This window comes from Anser cygnoides, chromosome 15 (assembly GCF_040182565.1).
Source record: "Anser cygnoides isolate HZ-2024a breed goose chromosome 15, Taihu_goose_T2T_genome, whole genome shotgun sequence".
NCBI classification, from domain to species: Eukaryota; Metazoa; Chordata; class Aves; order Anseriformes; family Anatidae; genus Anser; species Anser cygnoides.
In genome coordinates this window covers 3973458-3994359 of record NC_089887.1, presented here as the reverse complement: position 1 = coordinate 3994359, position 20902 = coordinate 3973458, and the positions used below count along the sequence as shown (strand labels likewise).

General features: G+C 63.9%; 1 protein-coding gene across 1 annotated transcript; it reads right to left on the bottom strand.

Moving 5' to 3' along the window:
- Window positions 1-1167: 1167 nt before the first annotated feature.
- ACTB (actin beta) lies at window positions 1168-6044 on the bottom strand. The gene is made up of 6 exons (XM_066977989.1): window positions 5888-6044; window positions 4268-4396; window positions 3705-3944; window positions 2734-3172; window positions 2234-2415; window positions 1168-1905 (listed from the first exon to the last, which is right to left on the bottom strand). The coding sequence occupies exons 2-6, from the start codon at window positions 4388-4390 to the stop codon at window positions 1762-1764; spliced, it is 1128 nt and encodes a 375-aa protein (XP_066834090.1). The 5' UTR covers window positions 4391-4396; window positions 5888-6044; the 3' UTR covers window positions 1168-1761.
- Between the last annotated feature and the right edge of the window lie 14858 nt (window positions 6045-20902).

Here is a 20902-nt window from a genome sequence, read left to right as displayed (position 1 = left end):
CCTCCTGGCCTTTTTCCTGCCCTCGCTCCCACCACCAGCTCCCTCCCCAGGGGCTGCCATCGCCTCCTCCTCGCCCCGTTTCCCCAAGACCCCGGGTTATGAGCCCAGTTAGGGCCCCGCTCCAACCAGTTTCACCTCCCCCATCGCAAACTGGTGTTTCCAGTAACTCGTCTGCCCGGCCCAGTGTCTGCACCTCCAGCCCTGCACCCAGGGCGGCCAGGAGGGAGGCTGGGGAGACAAAAGGGCAGAAACCAGCAGGTCCACCCTGAGCGCAGCATGACGCTGCAGCAGCATCAGGCCAGGCAAAGGATTAAAGAGCACATGGAGCCTGTTCCTTGCCTTTCATCTGCTGCGAGCATGACACAATCGCAGCCATTAGCTCTTCAAAGCCAGGCAGGCCGGAGGAGCCTCGGGAAGCCAGCACGCCTGCGAGCCAGGCTCCAAGCTCTGGTCCGCCTGGGTCGGGAACACAAAGCGCCACCCGGCTCCGCGCTCCCCGGGCCCCAGCACCGCAGCCGTAGGTGTCACCGTGCAAGTGAGAGCTCCCTCGCTGTGCCCTTTCCCAGCTCCACCCCTGCAGCGATGTGTAAGAGCCCCGTGGCCCTGCTCATCCACTTCACAGGCTTTCTCCTGCCTCCACCCAGCGGGCAGCCTGCCAGAGTGTGAGTCTCCCAGCCTCAGCTCAGGCCTCCCTTGCTCCTGGGACACGAGGGGGGTGAAGCAAAAGCAGAGCAAGCTGCTTGGCAGGAGACACCCAGAAGTGGAACAGAGGAGGCCACGCACCTGGTGTGGGGACAGAAGGGGACAGCCAAAGCACCCTTGGCCCAGGGAGAAGCCAGCTGCTCCCCAGCAGCACACTGGGGAGCGAGGGAAGAACACCACAGGCGGCATTTTGAAGGGGTTGGATGCCCACCAAACCCAGCTCTCTCCAGGAGCGCAAGTTTCCAGGAGCACAAGAGCCCTGCCCACCCCTCACCCGGCAGCACACCCCCAGGAGCTGGGGATCTCCAAACTCCTGCAGCATGGCAAGCCCGGCTCCCCATATCACCAGCAGCCACCTGGCTCCCACCCCAGCGCGATAGCCGACCCCTGCAGCCTGGCACAGTGAGATCAGAGCGGGTACCAACCGTCGAGGAGCGTCACAAAATAAAGAACCACCAACACCAGTCAAGCCTCTATTGTGTGCACTTTTATTTGAACTGGTCTTAAGTCAGTGTACAGGTAGCCCCTCTCTCCCCCGCATACTGGCACTTCTCCTAGGCAGGGGGGACCGTAAAGCCTTCATTCACATCTATCACTGGGGAACACAGCCCGCTCGCTTAACAAATCAAAGAGAAAGGATCAAGTGTGTTTTGTTTAAGGCGGAAGATACAAAAAGACACTTGTTGGATTACATAATTTACAGACAAGCGATTACAACCTAACACCAGAAACTGGTATCGGCTCTTCCAAGCTGGGCTGTTGCCTTCACAGAGGCGAGTAACTTCCTGTAACAATGCATTATAACAATATTTGGAATGACTATTACAAAAAGAAACAAATGTACAATCAAAGTCCTCAGATGCATTGTAGAACTTTGGGGGCGTTCGCTCCAACATGTTTCATTTTAAGACTGCTGCTGATACCTTCACCATTCCAGTTTTTTAATCCTGAGTCAAGCGCCAAAAAAAACAAATAAAGCCATGCCAATCTTGTCTTGTTTTACACGCATTTATGGGTTTCATTTTGTCACAAGGGTGTGGGTGTTGGTAACAGTCCGGTTTAGAAGCATTTGCGGTGGACAATGGAGGGTCCGGATTCGTCATACTCCTGCTTGCTGATCCACATCTGCTGGAAGGTGGACAGGGAGGCCAGGATGGAGCCTCCAATCCAGACAGAGTACTTGCGCTCAGGCGGGGCAATGATCTGTGGGAGAGAAGAGTCGCTCAGATGCGGTGTGCTGCTGCGTGGTTTGCTCCTGCACAGCCCTGCAGCACAGCTAATCCCCTTGTCAAAGCACTCCAAGGTCTGAGCAGGCTTAGGGCACAGCCTCACACACACACCACCCCCACTCGCAGTACAGCAATCCCATTATTCACGGGGCTGAGTGGGTGCCACCCTGCACACAGCAAGGCTGCGCCACTCCAAGTGTGGTTCCCACCTCTAGTAGTGTAGCTCAGGGCCCTCCTCCACCCGCTCGTTTGCATTTCAGCAGCAGGAGGTGTGCCGGGAGGCTCCCAGGGCTCCAGCTTACCTTGATTTTCATCGTGCTGGGTGCCAGGGCTGTGATCTCCTTCTGCATCCTGTCAGCAATGCCCGGGTACATTGTGGTACCACCAGACAGCACCGTGTTGGCATACAGGTCCTTACGGATGTCCACATCACACTTCATGATAGAGTTGAAGGTAGTTTCATGGATACCGCAGGACTCCATACCTGCGAGGAAGAAGCAGCCTCAAGTCAGCAAGGGCTGGGGAACACAAAGCCTGAGCAGCTACTGGGGGCAAGTGATAGACGATCACAGCTCTTCAAGGGGAAGGCACTACAGGCAAAGCCATGTCTGACATGCTCAGCCTCATGCTCTACTGCTGTCAGAGTCCCCCAAACAGCTCCAGGCTGGGAGGAGAAAGGACTAGGCAGTGGGACAGGGTAAGACCTTGCAAAAAGAGCCCAGGTACTCTGGTAACTGAATCCCCATCTCTAGCTCAGCCTAGGCAGAGGGCACACAGGGTCTCCTAAACGAGCTGGACTTACCCAAGAAAGATGGCTGGAAGAGGGCCTCGGGGCACCTGAACCTCTCATTGCCAATGGTGATGACCTGGCCATCAGGGAGTTCGTAGCTCTTCTCCAGGGAAGAGCTAGAGGCAGCTGTGGCCATCTCCTGCTCGAAATCCAGGGCAACGTAGCACAGCTTCTCCTTGATGTCACGCACGATTTCTCTCTCGGCTGTGGTGGTGAAGCTGTAGCCTCTCTCTGTCAGGATCTTCATGAGGTAGTCCGTCAGGTCACGGCCAGCCAGATCCAGACGGAGGATGGCATGGGGGAGGGCATAGCCTTCGTAGATGGGCACAGTGTGGGTAACACCATCACCAGAGTCCATCACAATACCAGTGGTACGACCAGAGGCATACAGGGACAGCACAGCCTGGATGGCTACATACATGGCTGGGGTGTTGAAGGTCTCAAACATGATCTAGGGGAGAGAGAAGGAAAGGCTGAGTCAAACAGAATAAACTGAGGTTCTCGCTACAGGTCTAAACCAAGTCCATGCAAGTGGTTTTACTTTTGTCCCCAGATAAGAGACTCATCTTTGCTCCCCCAGGAAGGAGGGGTGCTTATCTTGCCTGGCCTCCACCCACACCTGCCAGGTCAGAGCCTGAGCAAGGACACCACCGCCACAGGCCCATCCACATGACACGGCAAGGAACAAAACAAGTGCCAGATGAACTACGGTACGGTCACTCAAGGCCAGTAAATGGATTAGTGTCTAGTCAGAAACAGCAGTTAGACAAGTTGCTAGTTCAGTCTCAGAGAAAGCCAGCTTAGAAGAGCAAACAAAACCTGTCAAGGTCCAGCAAAGAGGAGACTCAGGTCAGGAAAGGAAAACCCTGCGAAGATGGCAAAAAGGGAGAACAGTGGTGAAGGCAGAAAGAGGACAATGTGGAAGAGGAGAGCTAGCCTGCAGCAACATCTGCTGTAGCTCCAAGCTCAAGAGTTCTACACACCTGTGTCATCTTCTCTCTGTTGGCTTTGGGGTTCAGGGGAGCCTCTGTGAGCAGCACAGGGTGCTCCTCAGGGGCTACTCTCAGCTCATTGTAGAAAGTGTGGTGCCAGATCTTCTCCATGTCATCCCAGTTGGTGACAATACCGTGTTCAATGGGGTACTTCAGGGTCAGGATACCTCTTTTGCTCTGAGCTTCATCACCAACATAGCTGTCTTTCTGGCCCATGCCAACCATCACACCCTGCACAAGAAAGAAAAAGCATTTAGTTTAACCGAAGGACAAGCCCTGCTAAGCAGGTAACATTTTCCAAAGCCACATCTCTATAATTACTGTTTCTCTTGTGTCGCTACTGTCAGAAAAATCATTCAGTCAGCAGCTTCACCGCATGCTGCATGAAGGCTCCACAGGAGGCTGTGTACTCAGCCAGTTACTGTTGCAGTGCAGAAGCCTCTTGTGTCATATAGGAAATAAAAGGGCTTCTTGCAGCTCGCTGCCTTTAGCGGAAATGATTTCACTGAAGGTCCTCTCCATTGTCTGTAAGCAGCACCCCAGCCACATCGTACCTGATGTCTGGGGCGACCCACGATGGATGGGAAGACAGCACGGGGGGCATCATCCCCGGCGAAACCGGCCTTGCACATACCGGAGCCATTGTCAACAACGAGCGCAGCAATATCATCATCCATGGCTGGCTGTGGAAGAAAGAGAGACGGACCATGAGCACCGCTGGCCACACACCCGCAACCAAACCCCATCCTGCCCTACACCCCACAGGGCTAATCGCGCCCCCGGGTGGGGGGGCAGCAGCCAGCGAGGGGAGAGCCAGCGGTGCGGGGCTCCGCGATGCCTCCGAGGCCTTCCCCACCCATTTCCTTCCTGCCAGAGCTGCACCGCTTCGCCCGGCGCCCGCTAGAGGGTGCGGCGCCTTCCAGATTTCGGCAGCGCACAGATTTGGGACAAAGGAAGTCCCTGCGCCCTCTCGCATTATTACCATAAAAGGCAACGGCTGCAGCGCGCCGCGCCTCGCCAGCCGCCAGCTTTCGGGGGGCCGCCGCCGGCCCCTCCCCCGACCCCTCCCCAGCCCCGGGGAGCCCCGCGGCCACTCCCCCCCCAACCTCGAGGCTGCCACCTCTGGGGGGGCACTCACCACCCTCTGCCCCTCTCCTCCTCCTCCCGTCCCCTCCCCAGCCGTCACGCCCAAGCAGCCCCGACAGGCGCTGCCCCGCACACCTCCGGGGGGGGAGGCTTCCAGGCAGCAGCCGCCGAGCCCCCGGTGGTGCCGGCCCCGGGAACCGGCACGGAGCCGGGCTCGGCCCTCGGGGGGCACCGGAGGGGGGGGAGCAGCGAGCCGAGCCCAGGCTCTGCCGGCGGGCGGGGCCGGCCGGGGGCGGCTCCCGGGACATGTGCCCGAGCGGTGCCGGCCCTGCCCGCACACGGGGGGCTTCTCCCCCCCCCCCTTTTTTCCCTTTGTTCCAGAGCGCCCCTCGTAACGGGGAGCCGCCCACCTCCCCCACCCCCCCCAAACCCATCCGTTTTCTGCCTAGGGGTGCTGAGGGGAGCCGCCCCCCGTCCCCACAAGGGGGAACGCTGCCCCCCATCGCCCCCGTCCCCACAGGGGGTGCTGAGGGGAGTCGCCCCCTTGTCCCCACAGGGGAACACTGCCCCCCCGTCCCCACAGGGGTTGGGGAGGGGAGTCGCCCCCTGTCCCAACAAGGGGAACGTCGCCCCCACAAGGGGTGCTGAGGGGAGCCGCCCCCCTGTACCCCCGTCCCCACAAGGGGACCCTGCGCCCCCCCCGTCCCCTCACACACGCCCATGGCAGGGCTGGGGGGGGCAGCACTCAGCAGACAAAGCCCCACTCCCCAGCCCACTGCCACAAATCCTCTTAGGAGGCGGATTAGCCGCGCACACCACGGGGGGGGGGGCACACACCATGAAGCCCCCCCACACACCTCCAGCACCCCATCGCCACCCCCTCAGCACCCCAAAGCGCCTCAGCGCTCCTCTCCTCACACAACCCCCCCCAGGGCTCCCCGGACCCCTCACAAACCCCCCCCCCCCGAGCAGAACCGGGGGATAACGACCCCAAAACCCCACAGCGAGGGAGGCGAGGGAACCCCACAGCGAGGGAGGCGAGGGGACCCCCAGCCCCCTCCCCCCTTTTCCCCCCGGTCCCCCCTCACCTTTGGGGAGTTGCGCGGTCAGAGGCGGGCGGGCGGCGGGAGCGGGGCACGGACGCGCGCACGGGGCGAAGGCAGAGCTCGCAGCGACTCCCGCCCGCCGCGCGCCCCGCCTTTTATACGGGCCGCCGCCGCCGCCGCCTCGCCATAAAAGGAAACTTTCCGAGCGCGCGGCCCTGATTGGCCCCCGCCGCACCTCCCCGCCTCGCGCGCCGGCCCCGCCCCCCCCTCCTCTCTCCCCCCCCCCCCGCGCGCCCCGCCCCGCCTCGCGCCCGCCCCGCCCCGCCCCGCCCCGCCCGGCGCGCGCGCGCCCCCCCCCCCCCACCCCCCTCCCGCCCTGCGGAACAAATAAATAAATAAATAAATAGACCGGGGAGGGTGGTTCATTATTTATTTATTTATTGGGGGGCGGGGGGGGGGGGGTGTGCGTGCAACGCCCCACCGCGATTTGGCACTGCTTTGTTTGGGGGGGGGGATGCACGGCCCCCCCCCCCCCGTTGTCCCTTTGAAGCAGAGTGCAGAAATGGGGAGCGGCCGGTGCACGGTGCTCGGTGCTCGGTGCTCGGTGCATGGTGCCCCGTGCATGGTGCCCCGTGCATGGTGCTCGGTGCGTGCTGACCGCTGCATGGTGCACAGTGCATGGTGCGTGGTGCTCAATGCATGGTGCTCGGTGCATGCTGACCCGTGCACGGTGCATGGTGCAGCTGCACGGTGCACAGTGCACGTGCATCTCAATGCACGGCGCTCAGTGCAATGCACGGTGCTCGGTGCATGCTGACCCGTGCACGGTGCCCCTGTGCATGGTGCTCGGTGCGTGCTGACCGCTGCATGGTGCTTGGTGCATGGTGCTCAGTGCTTGCTGACCGGTGCGTGGTACTCAGCGCGTGGTGCTCAGTGCGTGGTGCTCGGTGAATGCTGACCACTGCATGGTGCGCATGGTGCTCCTCACTGTGCGTGGTACTCAGCTCTCAGTGCGTGAATGCTGACCGCTGCATGGTGCGCGGTGCCCTGTGCGTGGTGCTTGGTGCATGCTGACCACTGCATGGTGCATGGTGCTCGGTGCATGGTGCATGCTGCCCGGTGCGCGGTGCACAGTGCACGTTGTGCTGTACCCGGTGCATGATGCATGGTGCTCCTGGTGCACGGTGCCCAGTGCCCAGTGCGTCTTGCACGGTGCCCGCCCAGCCCATTACCAGCCACAGGCGCTAGGAAACAGGAACAGAGCCCAGCGAGGCGCTGGTCGAGCAGGGCCGGGCCCTGCCCCACACACCACGAGAGCAAGAATTTAGCTGAATTTGGGTGATTTTCACATCTTTCCCATTTTCCCATTTTCTGCAGGCACCCGGCAGGGGCTGAGGGATCGCAGCGAGGGCAGCGCCCACAGAGCAGCCGGGGGCAGCTGCACGGGGCCTCGCAGCTCCGCAGCGCTGCACGAGCACGGGCTGGTTAATTAAGTCAATTAGGGAGGCCCATAAGTAAAGGCGCAGCGGCCGCCCGCAAGCTGTTGCCAGCTCGGCGCGCGCAGACGTCAACGTGGGGACTTCCAGTGCCCGCTCTCGGCGGGTCGGGAACGGAGTTGGTGGGGGAGAAAAATGAATGACCAAACCAAAAACGCCTGGAAAAAAAAGAAAGAAAAAGGCTAAAAACGCCCGTTTTTCGTGGCACCCCCTTGGTGGGCATCGCAGGGACTTTTTGCAGCGGGATCTTTGTCGTGGGGATGCTGCGAGGATGGGGCGCAGAGGACAGGGACCCCTGGAAAAATCCTCCCAAATGGAGGCTGGAGCCGGCCTCCGGGCCTCCTGGCACCCGGCCTCATTCCCCCGCAGCCGGAGGTGGCCGCGGTGACACCCAGCACCCGGCGACACCCCCGGTGGTGCGGAGCGGACCCGCGGGCGCGCGGTGCCGGATCTCGGCAGTAAAATGGGAGTCATCGCTGTTAATTACCTACCTGGCGGGGAATTAATTAATGTTTGCGCTCCGCTTTCAAAGGGCTGGTTATTAATTAGAAGATTGCACGTCAAAGAAGGGGAGCCACGAGGCACGGGTGGCGCTGACGGCGCGCGGCACCCGCTGATAAGGGGTCTGCAGGCGGCCCCGGCAGGAAAACGTCCCACAAAAACCACGGGTTTGGGACCGGGAGCGTCAGCGGGAGGCCGCCAGGGGATGGGAGGCCATCGCTGGATGGGAGGCAGGGAAGGGAATCACGGGGCAATTAGCGTTCCCTTGATTACACAGCGCCAGCCCCGCTGCGTGCACGGCTCCGGGACGGGCAGGATGTGGCCCACGGTGCCCAGCACACGACGTGACCAAGCTGGGACCCTCCCGGGGCCGTCGCAAGAACCGAGAGGAGAGAAAAAGGGGAACCGGGCACGGCTCGGGGAGCACCCCCGTCCCCAGCGCCGTGGGGTCGGGAGGGCCCCGGGGGTGCTGGCGGCCACCACCCCGCGGGCAGCCCGGAGCCGGCCGCGGCCCCCCCCCCGTGTCCCTGTTGTGCTTCGCTTCTCCCTGCCCGACCTTGGGCTCGGACAAAAGCATGCGGAGGAGAGGAGGAGGAGGAGGAGGAGGAGGAGGCCGCGACACGGCCGGGCGGCCTCCAGCCTCCCCCTCGTCGCGTTTTGCTCCGATTTCTGTGCTTTGGGGTCAGGACGCGAGCTCTGCTTCCCACTCTCCTCTTCCAGCCCCCCCCCCCCCCCCGGCACCGTAATGTCGGTGTGACGGGAGGTGGAAATTTGGGGGGGCCAGCCGGGCTGCTTCGCATCGCCCCAAAACTCGGGGATGTTGCTGGGAGCCTCCCCTCCCTTCCCGCCCCCCGAGGGGAAGAGGGGAAAGGCGCCGGCCACATCCCCTATCGCACGGGCACCGTCCCGGCCCCCTTCCTCTTTTTCGGTTCGGTCCTCGCCGCGTCGGCTCCAGCGGGAATTGGCAGGAGGTGAAAGCCCAGCACGAAGCCCGGGGCTGTGCCTGGCTCCACCTGAACCCCGCAGCCCCCAGCTCCCCCTTTCTGGGCACAGGGTTGGGTGTAAAACCCCTCCGCAGCTGCCAGCATCCTCCTCACGCGCCGCATCGCGGCCCCGGCGCTCTCTCATCTCCCTCTCCTCCTCCAAGCCTCGCTCTGCGCTCTCCGACATCAGTCCCCGAGGTCCTGGCTCCTTCCTATTGATCTCCTGGGAGCTCCCTGCGATTTACCAGCCCCTCCTGCGGCGGGGCTGAACGCCCTTCGCTTTGCGGAGCCCCACGCACCCGGTGCCGGTGCCCCCAGCCCGCCGCATCCCCTGGCACGGGCAGGCTGTCCTCACGCCCAGCGTCTCTCCCAGCCCGAGGCAAATCATTATTTTACGTCGTGCTGGAAAACGGCAGAAATCCACCGTTTTCCATCCCCAGGGGATATGGCTGCGGGTGTCGAAGAGGGCACGGGAGCGAAGCCGCCTTCCCCCCGCCGAGCCCTGCTGCTTCGCTTGACCTTGGCAGCAGGAGCCGGCCCCGCTGGCGGATCTGTTTCCTCCCAAGGCCGTTCCCCAGCTCGGCACGATCACAGCAGCACACACAGAGCCCGCTCAGCCGCCCCGTGCACCCTTGGGGTTTGCTCTCCCCCGGCAATGGGACGGGGCCGAGCCGAGCCCTGCGCTTGGCAGTGCCCCCCGTGGACCCCCCGGTGCCGGGGGTATTTCCTCCAGCTAAAAACAGAAGGGGAAGAGAAAGAGCTGACGCTCGCCGGGCTTTCTCTGCAAGTGTCAGCCCTCTGACAGCGCTCACGGGGGGGGCCCAAATCCAGCCTGGTGCAGCCCTGGGGGGAGCTTTTCCCTAGGGATGCTCCAGGGTTTTTCCACCCCGCTCCGGCACAGGTCGCACGCACCGTGCCGTGCCGCCCGGGGTCTTTTGACTCCTTAATTACTTTGAAAATCGATTTCTCCCACTGGCTGGCAATAAAGGCAGGGAGGCAGCTGGAGGGCTCGCTGCCAGCGCCGTACCCAGGAGACGAAGCGGGGACGGGGATGGCCGAGCGCCGTGAAATTCGCTTTGATCGCCGCCGGGCTTTGCTGACGGCAACACGCAAAGGGCACCCTCCGTCCGGGGCTGGAAGAGATGGCCCGTGGAGGCAGGGGGAGAGCCCTGCCTTTGTTTTCGGTGCTGGAAACCAAGGTGCAGCGAGCACGGGCGTGTGTTGGTGTGGGCCAGCACCCTGCCAGCACCCTGGGTGCCACCCAGCACCAGGATTTTGGAGACCGCCCGTCGCAAAGCCCGCTGGTGCGGGTACCCGTCCCCGCTGCGATTCATTGCCCTCTCGGCCCCTTGCCCCAGAAATTTCCACCTCTCCCTCCAGACGATATTTCCGAGCCTGCTTTGGCTGGTTTCACGCATTCCTGCTGGCGGCAGATAAGATCTCGAGAGAAAGTTAAACAAGAGCCGTCGATGCCGTGCGCTAATTGTCACTCCCCCGTGCGCAGCCGGCTCTTCACCGGCTCTGGAGGAGTTTTCCCGGGATGGGAGCAGACCCCACCGTGCTCACCCCGTCCCGTACAGGTGCGCCAGGACCCATGAGGGTTTGTGCTTCGCCCTCCCGCTGCCTCCAAGGAGGTCAGAAGCCTCCTGGTCCAGCCTTCACTGCCGTGGGTGCCCCCCTGTGCTGTTCCACGCAGGGTCCCTGGCCACGAGCTGGTGCCCACCCCGTGGCTGGAGGAGGATTTGGAGGAGATGACCCGATCCTCGTCACGGTGACCGCGGGGCTCTGCCAACACCGCCCCGTGGCCACCGTTTTGCACGTCGGGTTTCCCTGCCAGCCCTGGGCTTGTTTGGCCGGGGGGGGGGGACGAGCAAGAAGAGGAAGCGGCAGCAGCCAGCCGCGGTGCTGGGAATGAGGAAGCCTCAGGGCAGCCACATCGAGGGGTGCTGGGGGGGACAGGGAGAAGGGTGAGACCTCAACCACGTCCCAAAGCACCGTGGTGCCCTGCCCGGACCCGTGCCAGGAAGGGTTTTCTCCTGCCCGGCTGGGTCACCAAACACGGGGCATCGCCCCGCAGCCAAACCCAGACCTCCTCCCGCGGCTTTGCGCCCTGCAAAAAGAAAAATAAAATAAAAAGAGGAGGAGACATCGCCTCCCGCCCCGCCGAGCGAGAAGGAGAGGACGGGATGGCGGGGAGCAGAAGGCAGGGGTCCCCCATCCTCGCCCACCTCCCTGGGCGTGCGTTCCGGTGACCACCGAGGGGCCGCTGGACGCACCGAGCCGGCAGCTCTCGTGCCGCCGCCGGCCAGGGGAAATCAGCCTTAAATGGCAAAACCTGGCTGCAGCGTAACCAATGGGCCCGGCCGGGGGAAGAAGCGGCGGAAACAGGAAACCAAAGAGCAGCCAGGGCCTCGTCGGCGGAGAACGACCTCCTGCCTTCCTCCTCCTCCTCCTCCTCCTCATCCGTCTGTGTGCCGACAACACACCTGGATGCCGCCCTTCCCCTCCGCCCCGTCTTTGTGCCCGGCATCCTCCCTGCGCCCCAGGCACAGGGGGACAGGGTCTCGTGGGGTCCCTGCCCCGTGCACCCCTGCAGGACCCCCAGAGCGAGGGGCAGGGCAGGAGAGGAGCCCCCCGCCCCCTGCTCGGCGCTGCGGAGCGGTGCTGGTGATGCTGGCTTATCCCTGGGGGGGGTTCGGAGGTGCCCCCGGGAGTCCAGCCGCCCACAAAGGGGAGTCGCCGGCGTGCCTGGGTGGCTGCTCTCCCTTGGGTTTGCCAGCAGAGGTGGGCAGGGGGGAGGAATTGCCTTGGAGGACGTCGCAAATTTCCACCCATCCATCAGCAGGCGGCTCCTGCAGCTTGCTCCGGCCTCAAAACACAGGCGACGCCGACCCAGCCAACGCCTGGGGGTCACCAAAACCGGCCACTTCTCGGCCATCCCCTGCCTCTTTTGGGGTTTCCAACACTTTTCCCACACCGAGCGAGATCACACCCGGCCCGGGAGCCGCACCGCGCTCCCTCTTTCCAGCGACGTCCCTCCGCGAGCGCCCTGCCAGCAGGCTCGTAAGCGGCGACGTGTCATTAAAGCAGCCGTCCCCAAGGGAATTGGCACCCGCTGGGGTATCGCCCGCCTTCTCTCCGGCCCCGACGGGACAGAGCAACCGTGAGAAGTCCTCCCGCCTACCCCGCCGATGGGCAGCGGCTCCCGTCGCCGCAAGGGGAGAGATGCGAAAGCGGAGGGCGATGCTTGGACGCATCAAAAAAAAATAAAATAAAACAAATCTCAGCAAAGTCACGCTTATTCCAAAACCCACGCAGACGGCTGCCTCCCTGCGGGCCCCGTTGGGGCTGGGTTTGCCGCGTGTAGGGCCGGTTCCCGGCTCGCCAGCCCCGGCTCCCCACCCCGTCTGGCCGGGGACGGCAGCACCCGCGGCCGTGGGAGCGTTTCCTGCTGGAGATGGAGGAAAACCACCCAGCAAGTGGCTCCGGGTGGATTTAATCCCCGTCAGATGTCCTCTTCTGTGAACTCTGGGCGATTCTTTTGAAACCGTTTCCATCCCCGGGTAATGAGAGGTGTTTCCAGCCGGGACGCCCTCCGCCAGCCGGGGAAGCGCCGTCCCCTTCACCTCCCCCTGCGCTCAGACAGGGCGCAACCGCCCCAGGGGACAGGCACCCCAATCCCGTTGCCCTAAACCCAATTTTAAACAACACGACGGGGCTGTGAGGCCCAGCAGAGCGGCCCCAGCAGCTTCCAGCTCCTTGCCACCGGTTTCTCACCCGGGGCGGTGATTTCCACCCCCGAGGGCGATGCCAGCGCCAGCTGCTGCTGTGTGGTGCCACCGGGTCACCTCCGAGCCGCTTCCCCTCGTCCGAGCCCGCAGAAAATCCCCTGGGGACAGGGTCTGAGGGTGCAGACCCGTCCGGGAAGGTTTTCCTCACCTTCATCCCCGTGGAGGACCGCTGCCCTCCGTCCCTGTGGCTGCGGGGGCACAGCACGGTCCGTCATCGCCCTGCTCTGTCTCCTCCGAGGGCTGTTCTGCGGGGGGACGAGGGCACGGGGAGGGGTTCTCCAGCCGCTGGGGGTGCACAGCACCTTTGTGGGGCAGGAGAGGTTTTCTCCATCCCATCGCGGCTGGGTCTGGAGCTCGGCTCTGCCAGCCCTGCTCCACCACCCCTTATTTCTGGTATTGCACATTTTTTTTGGGAGGGGGGGGGATGACGAGGAGAAAACCATTTTTCCCCATGCGTTTCCCTCACCCGGGGCTGCACGAGCCCTGCCTCCGGCCAAAGCCAGCAGCTGGGTGCCCTCGGGGACCTCGGGGACCTCGGGGACCCGTCCCCATCACGCCGTTCCCACAGCCCCGGCCTCCGAAGGCTTCACCTTCCCCGCGGCGCAGCAGCGCCTAATGACAGGCGAAGGCTGGTGCCACACCTGCAGAGAGCCATTTTTGGAAGGGCACCGGGGGAAAAGGAACGATTCCCATGTTGCTGCTCTGTAATTAGCATTAATTACCGGGGCTTGTGAAACCTCTTCCCCATTTACTCCGGGCAGCACCTGACGGAAACTGTGGGAATCCCATCCGGCTGAGTCAGCTGTGGGGGGATGAGCCGGTCCCCGCGGGGCACGGGGCCAAATTTTGGGGTTTTCCCCCCCCACCAGCTCCGTGGGGATGGGGTTTGGGCATCGGCAGCCTCGGGGTGCAACGGGGGCTGCAGGGCCGGTTATGACACCAAAGGACACACCGAGCTCGTCCATCTCGCCCTTATTAGTGAGGTGCTGAGGTCTTCCCCACCCAGCACGTCCTGGGGATGGGGGGGGCCTGCGTGTGCCCCCCTTTAAGCATCCTGGCTTGTCCCAGGGATTTAATCACCCTTGCTGCCAGCCCTGCCTGCACAGGGGAGCTTCGGGGCTGTCCCAACACCGCGGTCCCTTGGGTGCCCCAAACCCAGCCCGTTCCCTCCAGCAACGCCCCGAGGCGTTATTAGAAACCGGGGGGGGTAAAACCCACCCCGAAAACCTAACCCTGAGCGATCCACCCCATCACCGCCAAATGGCAGGGTACCACCGGCTGAGTCACTTCATTATTTATTTATTTATTTATTTATTTTTTAATATCAGTGATTTGAATGAATCAGGGCGTTTCGTCATCCGGAGCCGCTTCGGAGTCATCTCACCCTGCCCCGGTGACTCCTCGGTGGCCCAAGGACGCCGCCAGCCATCCCCTGCAGCCTCGCCCCTGAACCGGCAGCGCTGAGCTGATAATTAAAGGGAAAAAAAAAAAAAAAAAAAGGATGGAGGGGCCCTGGCTGCCCCGGGGGGGCTGATTTCTGCCCAGAAACTCCAGGTACCCCCAGCATCCCGGGGGTCACCCCGCTCACCGCCCCTCAGAGTGGCGGCGGGGGTCCCGGGGGCGCAATGCCCAGCTGTCCCCATCCTGCCCCGCCGTGACCCCCCCACACCTTGGGGTGGCCGTGTCACCCAGGCGGGACCCCCGTCCCTCTCCCCGGGGGGACCCGGGCGTCCCCTCAGCCTCCCGGTTGACCTAACCTCCTGGCCATAAATGGAGAGGTTTGAGAGCGCGTCCCGGGGTGGAGGAGGAGGAGGAGGAAAAAAAAAGGAGAATAATGCCAAGAATGCAGGACACGGAGCGAGGAGCGCGCTCCCGGCCCCCCTGCGCCGGCTGGGGGCCGCGGTGGCCACCCCGGGGAGAGGTGGTGGCATCGCCGCCTGTCCCCGTCCCTGTCCCCAGCCCCGAGGGGCACCCAGAAGGACAGCCGCGCTCTGCTTTTCTCTCTGCCTTTCTCGCCAGCCGCGTCCCCTGCCGTGCCGTCACCTCCCAGCAACGGGTCCCTTTGCAAACACGTCCCCACCCCTGTCACCCTGTCCCCTCGCAGCGACGTGCCTCCCTGCAGAGGAGCGGCCCCCCCCTTCCCACCAGGCACCCACCCGGTGGGAGAATTGGGGATGTTCCCACCACAGCCCCCCCCAAAAAGCCCCCCAAAAACTCCATCCAGGCTGGGGCCATGCGGGGGACGGGGACCCCTCTGCCCCTGCGTGCCCAGCAGGTCCCGGCTGCTCGGGCATCCCCTCCGCCCTCCCCCGGGGTGCTGCAAAAGGGGAAACTGAGGCACGGGAGGAACCGCAGCCTGAGCTTGCACCACGCAAATCCCCCCGGGCTGGGACAGGGTGCGGGATGACGGAGCCGAGTGAGGGGACGGGGATGAGACAGGCGCCCAGGGTCTCGCCTCCCCCCCCGTGGCCACCAGCCAGCCGGGGAAGCCGCGCGGGGCCGCAGGGGTGGCCTCCGAGGCGGGTGGCACGGAGCGGCCAGGCCTCCGCTTGGGGCCGCATCCAGCTCCTTAAAATAGAAAGCGAAAACACCCGGGTGCCCCGTCCGGATGGGGAGATGGGGGGGGGGGGGGGGCCATCCACGCCTCCGCACGCCGCCACCGCCTCGCCACCCACCCACCCACCCAGCTCCCGTCCACGTCCCCGCTGTCCCCAAAGGCGGCGGTGGCAGTCCCTAAGGTCAGGGTGGATCCCTTCTGGGTTCTGCAGGAGAATTCGCTCCGGCCGGCTCTCGCTCGAATCCTCCTTAAAAGGAAAAACAGGCGGCAGGTAGCACTGCCAAACTTAGTCATCCCCAGCCCGGCTGGCTGCTGCTGGCGGCTCCGTCAGCAGCCATTTCCTCCCCTCGGCGCGGGGGGGACGGGGAGGAGCGGCCCAGCCCCGTGGGGAGCACCCAGCACCCGGCGGGGACATCGCCGCCGGGGCAAAGGGCCCCGCGTGGGGTCTGCGGGGAACACACGCCCCGGGGCGAGGCCTGGGAAAAGCGGCCAGGTTGGCACGTGGCGTGGTTGTTTTGGTGATAAAAGCGTCACTTTGGGACAAAATAATACAAATAAGCAGCGGGCTGGAGGGGCCGAAGTGGGAGGGCGCACGGGGGCACCTTGGTGCAGCTGGAGTTGGGGGGGGGGGTGTGAAGCTTGCTGTCCGTGGGGCAGGCGTGGGAGCCCGCTGGAAACACAAAGGGCTGACAGCACCGGGAGAAAGTCCTGGTGCCAGGCTGGCAGCGGGGTGACCCCCGAGCTGTCCCCTCCTTCCCTGCCATGCCCGGGGGGGACGTGCCACGTGTGGGCAGCGCCAGACGCTGCAGCACCCCGCCTCCCCCCGGCAGCTGGATTTTTGTCTGGGATCCCACTGCTGAGTTTTCCCAAACCTGACGAATCAACCCCCCCCCGAGAACCACCAGCATCCTAAAGCCCCTGCCCTAAATCCCCTCTTTTGCAACCTGCTTCCAACATAGGGCAGAGGGAAACACCCACAGCACCCAGGGCTCGCGGGAACTCAGGGAACCCACCACCCGCTGCGCTCAGCTGGCACCGGGTTTTATGAGGCTTTTGTGTGCAGCCTGCCTGGCCCCGTAAATGATTCACCGGAGAGATAAAGGGACTTGGGAATTTTGCCAACCCTGAGGACACGTGTGGGGCTGCTCCAGTCCCGATGCTGGGTACCACGGTGGGGGCCGTGGCGTGGTTACGCTGCCGCTTTGTGCAGCCTGGGCTCAGGATGAACCAGCACAGTGTGAACGGGCTGGGGAGCACCAGCGGTGCCCAGGATTCCCCTTCACTGGTGGGGATTAAATGGTGCTGGAGCACCCAGATTCCCTTGCCAGGATGCTCACTCCCACCCCGAGCCCAAACCCTGTGGGATTTGTGCTTTGTGCTCACCAGCGATGCACAGACACAAGGGACTGGCCCCGGAGAGACGCAGCCTCCCCAAAGGGAACCCAAAACCCTCCTGCTGCTGCCAGAGCAGGCAGCAAAGCCCCCACCGCCTGCTCCCCTCGGCTGCTTTGTTCGTCTCCATGTTGTCCACCCTGCCCAGGCCTTGCAGAAGCTGCAACACCCACCCGAGCCGCTGCAGAGCGCGGCCGGGCTGCTGGGTGGCAGTGTTGGGATGCACACTGCGCTGCGCAGGGCCACGCAGCACACGCACAGGCGCGCGCCACGCAGGAGCATGCACACCGAGACGTGCAGGAGCGTGCGCACGCCACGGGGCACAGTCATGCGCCGAGCTGCCTGCTGCACCAGGGGCTGCACGCTGACGCGCACACGTCCCAGGGACTTGCACGCTCCGAGGTGTGTGCAACGCACAAAGAAGTGCATGCGCCAAGGTGCGCGCTGCACCAGGGGTTGCACGCGCTGACACACATTGTCCAAGGAATTGCACGCTCACTGCACCAGGGATCGCGCACGCCGACACGCACGTTGTACAAGGGATTCCGAGGTGGGCTCTGCACCAGGAATTGCGCACCCTGACATGCACATTGCACAAGGAATTGCATGCCCACTGCACCAGGAATTGCCCACTCCAAGGTGGGCAACACAGCTTTGCGCACGCAAAGGTGCATGCAGCACAACGGATTGCACGCACGGACATGCACGTTGCACAAGGCTTTGCGCACTCCAAAGTGCGACCACGAACTGACCAGTCCCACCACGTCAACCCCACCCAGGCCCTTGCTGTGCCCTGCAAAGTAGCAGCCACCCCCACTTCACCCCATGGGATCTGCGGGGGGCCCCGTGCCTTCCCTGGCTGCTGGAATCCCAGCCTCAAGCACAGTTTTTTTGGACGCGTGCGTACGCCTGGCTCCTGAGCTCTGCGTGTTCACCCAGGACCTCCAACGCCAGCAGGGCTTTATTCTCCTGGCTGCCAGCCGAGCACCTTCGTTACGGCAGGGCTGCGTGATGCTGCGAGCCAGGAACACCGCGTGCATCCCCATGGGCACAGCAGGGCTGTCGGGCAGCAGCAGCAGCGGCGGTGGCGGAGCTGCAGCCCCTTCCCCGGCCAGCCCGGGGGCCTCCCAGCTGCAGCGGCGCGGGGCCGGATGCGCAGACCCAGGGCCCCTGCGAGGTGGTTTTGGGTTTCAGCACAGCCCCTCCGCCCGCATTCCTGCTTTCCCGGGGGCCTCCCTGCAGCCAGACCCTGAAAAAGCAGGGAAAGCCCCCCCTGCACCCCGGGTGACGTGTCCCCACGGCTGCTCGCCCCACGACGAAGCACGGAGCAGCCCGAGGTGCCGCGACTCGGGGAGGTGAAGCCTTCCCTCCTGCAAGAGGAGGCCCCCCCAGCCCCTGCTCTTCCCCAGCGAGACAAAATTCAACTCATGGCTCCGAATTGCAGGTCCCCATCCCACCATGCAGACCTCGCAGGGAAGATGGATGCCCACGCATGAGGCTCGGGACCAGGCTCTGAGGAATTGCCTCCGTTTCCTCCAGATGGGGGAATATGGCCATGTCCTGGCTGGGGAGCACCTCTGGGCGTCCCCTGCATGCACAGGTACCTCTGTGCGAGCCGCTCAGCCCCCCCGTGCCTCAGTTTCCCCATGTGCAGGGCTCCTTCCAGCCCCACCAGGGACACACAGAGCCCCAATGCAAGAGGAATGGGTACAGATGTACCTACAGAGTGGGGCAATAGGCTACAAGGGCTCCCAGGCTGCCCAGGAGCCCAAACCCCACGGTGACCCCAGGAGCAGATGGACCTTCCTCCCAGAGGGATCCTGCTTCTGCTGGGGGGTGTTTTGCAAGCACACGAGACAATACCTGACATCCCTGGGGGGACATAAAGCCATTTGGGGACTCGAGTCGGCCCTTTCTGCCATCTCCCCCATTTCCCAGCCCCGTCCCCTCGTGCAACCAGCAGAGGCCGGGTGGGAGGTGCGGCGCTAATCCCTGAGGCCCCGTTCCTAATCCTGACTAATGGACCCTTTTCACCTCCACAATGGGGTTATCCATCTGGAAGGCCATCTCCGGGCTCAGGAAGCCACAGCTGGTGCCCCCCCTCCAGCCCCAAACTGCAGCCCCTTCCCTGAACCCAAATCCCACCCCACTGCGTGCCGGGATGGACCCCGTCCCCGTGCTCCCTGCTGCACCCACCCCAACACCCCCAGCCCCACCAGGCAGCCAAACCAGCCCCTCACCTCACCAAAACCCCAAGCCATGGGCTGCAAAATGCCCCCCAGCCCCTCCCAGCCCTTTATAGGGAGCTCCCAGCTGGGTCCCGTTACAGCTCAGGGCTCGTAGCCACAGGCGGCTGCACCCTTAAAGAGCTGGGGCCTTGCTTTGGGGGGCTTTGGGAGGGGGACCCCTGGTCCTGGGGGGGCTTGGCCTCAATTTCCCTCCTGGCTGGGCCCTCTCAGTGCTTCAGGAGAGGTCTGCACACAAATCTGCACACCCACGGGGCGCAGCCTCTGCGGGGACAGGGGTCTCTGTGCCCACCCCCTGCAGCAGCGACCTGCGAAAGGTGCCCGTGCCCCAGCCCCAAAGCTCGAGCTCCGGGGAAATGCATGCACGAGCCCCCTCCTCCTCCTCCTCCTCTTCATCTCCCATCCTCAGCAGCTTCCTCCAGGCCCGAGCAGGAAACGCCGACATCCTCCCCGCGGCCCTGACTCATTTCCAGCCACCCCAAGGCCCCTCCGTTCCTCCCGGCCCCTTTTTGGGATGCGCTCCGTGTGATGCTGCACAGGGCTGGGGATGGGGGACCCCGTCCTGGCCCTGCTCCCACCAGCTTTCAGTCCCGAGGGAGCAGCCTCAGGATTGGGGTTGGGGCATCTCTGCCCACCAAACCTCCCTCAGCCCCATCTGTGGGGTCTGCAGCGGGGACGGGGCAGCGCTGGCGGTGCTGGGGCTGCAGGATGCCACCAGGAGGGAGCTGGGCCGCCTCGCCCGGTGGTGCTGTGCGGCTGGGGCCGGCTTATTTTGGCGAGCTGCGTGGGCAGGCGCTGGCAGCACGCTTTCGGCTGCACTGCAAATTCTTCCGCGCCGGCTCCTCACCGCAGCGGCTGATGGAGGAGGGTACAGGGATGTGCAGGAGGCAATGGGGACCGTACAAAACCCTTCCTCCCGACCCGCCCCCCTCACCGGGGCTGCAGCAGCTGGTGGCTGCGAGGGGTGATGGCCACGGGCCAGAAATGCGGCCCTTCCCTGCGTTTAGCTTCCCCAAAATCATGTTCTCCCATGGGATGCGCCGGGATGCCCCCGTCCCCCGTGGGACACGGGGACGCGTCGCTGCCACCGCTGTCCCCCGTGTAGCATCCCCATGGGAAGCCCCCGGCGCACGACCCGCAGCTCTGGGACCCCCTCTTTGGGCTGCCCTTTGTTTTCCTCTTGCTGCTGCTTTTTTTTTCTTCTTTTTTTTTTTTTTTCCCCTTCCTTAATTCCACCTAATGCAATTTTAATGAGGCCAGGGCGCCTGCCAGCTGTTGGGAGAGCCTCCACCGAGGTTCCTGGGGGCAGCTGGCAGCGAGGCCGGGGCTCCCGGGGTGTCCCCATCCGTGTGTCTCCCCCCCACCCCCCGGCAGCTGCCAGGAACCGCAGCCTCTGCCCGGGGTTTGGGGTCTGGGTGCTTTGGGGGAAGCCCGAAATCTCGCAGGGATAGAGGAGCTGAATCACCTCCTGGGTTTGCTACCAGCTCGCGATGCTCCTTGCCCGTTACATCCCTGCGGGCGGGTGCCGCGGTGCGTGGGGTGTGCGCGAAGGCGTGACACCCGCCGTGCTGCCGGGGGGGGCGGCTCAGAAATACGCCGAGCCCCGCGGGATTGAACTAAATACGGGGCAAAATGCAAAGGGCCCTCCCCAGCCCCACGGCTGAGCCCCTGCAGGGGGTACCTGCGATAGGGGGCTTCCATCTCGCTGCCACTGCGAGGGACACGCGCAGCCCCGGGTCCCCGAGGAGCCAAACCCGATCCCTGCAGCAACGCCCCCAAAAAATCCTTCCAGCAGGGACAAGGAGGGTGCGAGGGCTCTGCAACCTCCTCGCCAAGCAAGGGGACAGCAGGGGGTGAAATCAGCCCTCCTTGCCCCCATGCCTGTCCCCAGGCCCCGTGTTCAGCCCGATTTCACCAGCCGGGCCAAAAGCTCAGCGACTTTCTGCAGGCGAAGCCGAGCTGCAGCAAAAAGCACCCGGGGAAGGTGCAAAAAGCGAGGGCAGGGTGGGAGCCAGGCCCCAACCCGCCTGCAGCCAGGGCTGGGCTTTTCCTCTGGGCTTTTCCCCGAGCTGGGCTTCGTGGGAAGTCCCG

Bases quoted from the DNA above. Each gene is read 5' to 3' on its own strand.
- ACTB (XM_066977989.1), bottom strand. From the start codon at position 4,390: ATGGATGATGATATTGCTGCGCTCGTTGTTGACAATGGCTCCGGTATG. The intron at 3,173-3,704 runs GTGTGTAGAACT...TCTCTCCCCTAG, and splicing joins ACAGAGAGAAGATGACACAG to ATCATGTTTGAGACCTTCAA. The intron at 1,906-2,233 runs GTAAGCTGGAGC...TCTCTCCCACAG, and splicing joins CCAGCACGATGAAAATCAAG to ATCATTGCCCCGCCTGAGCG.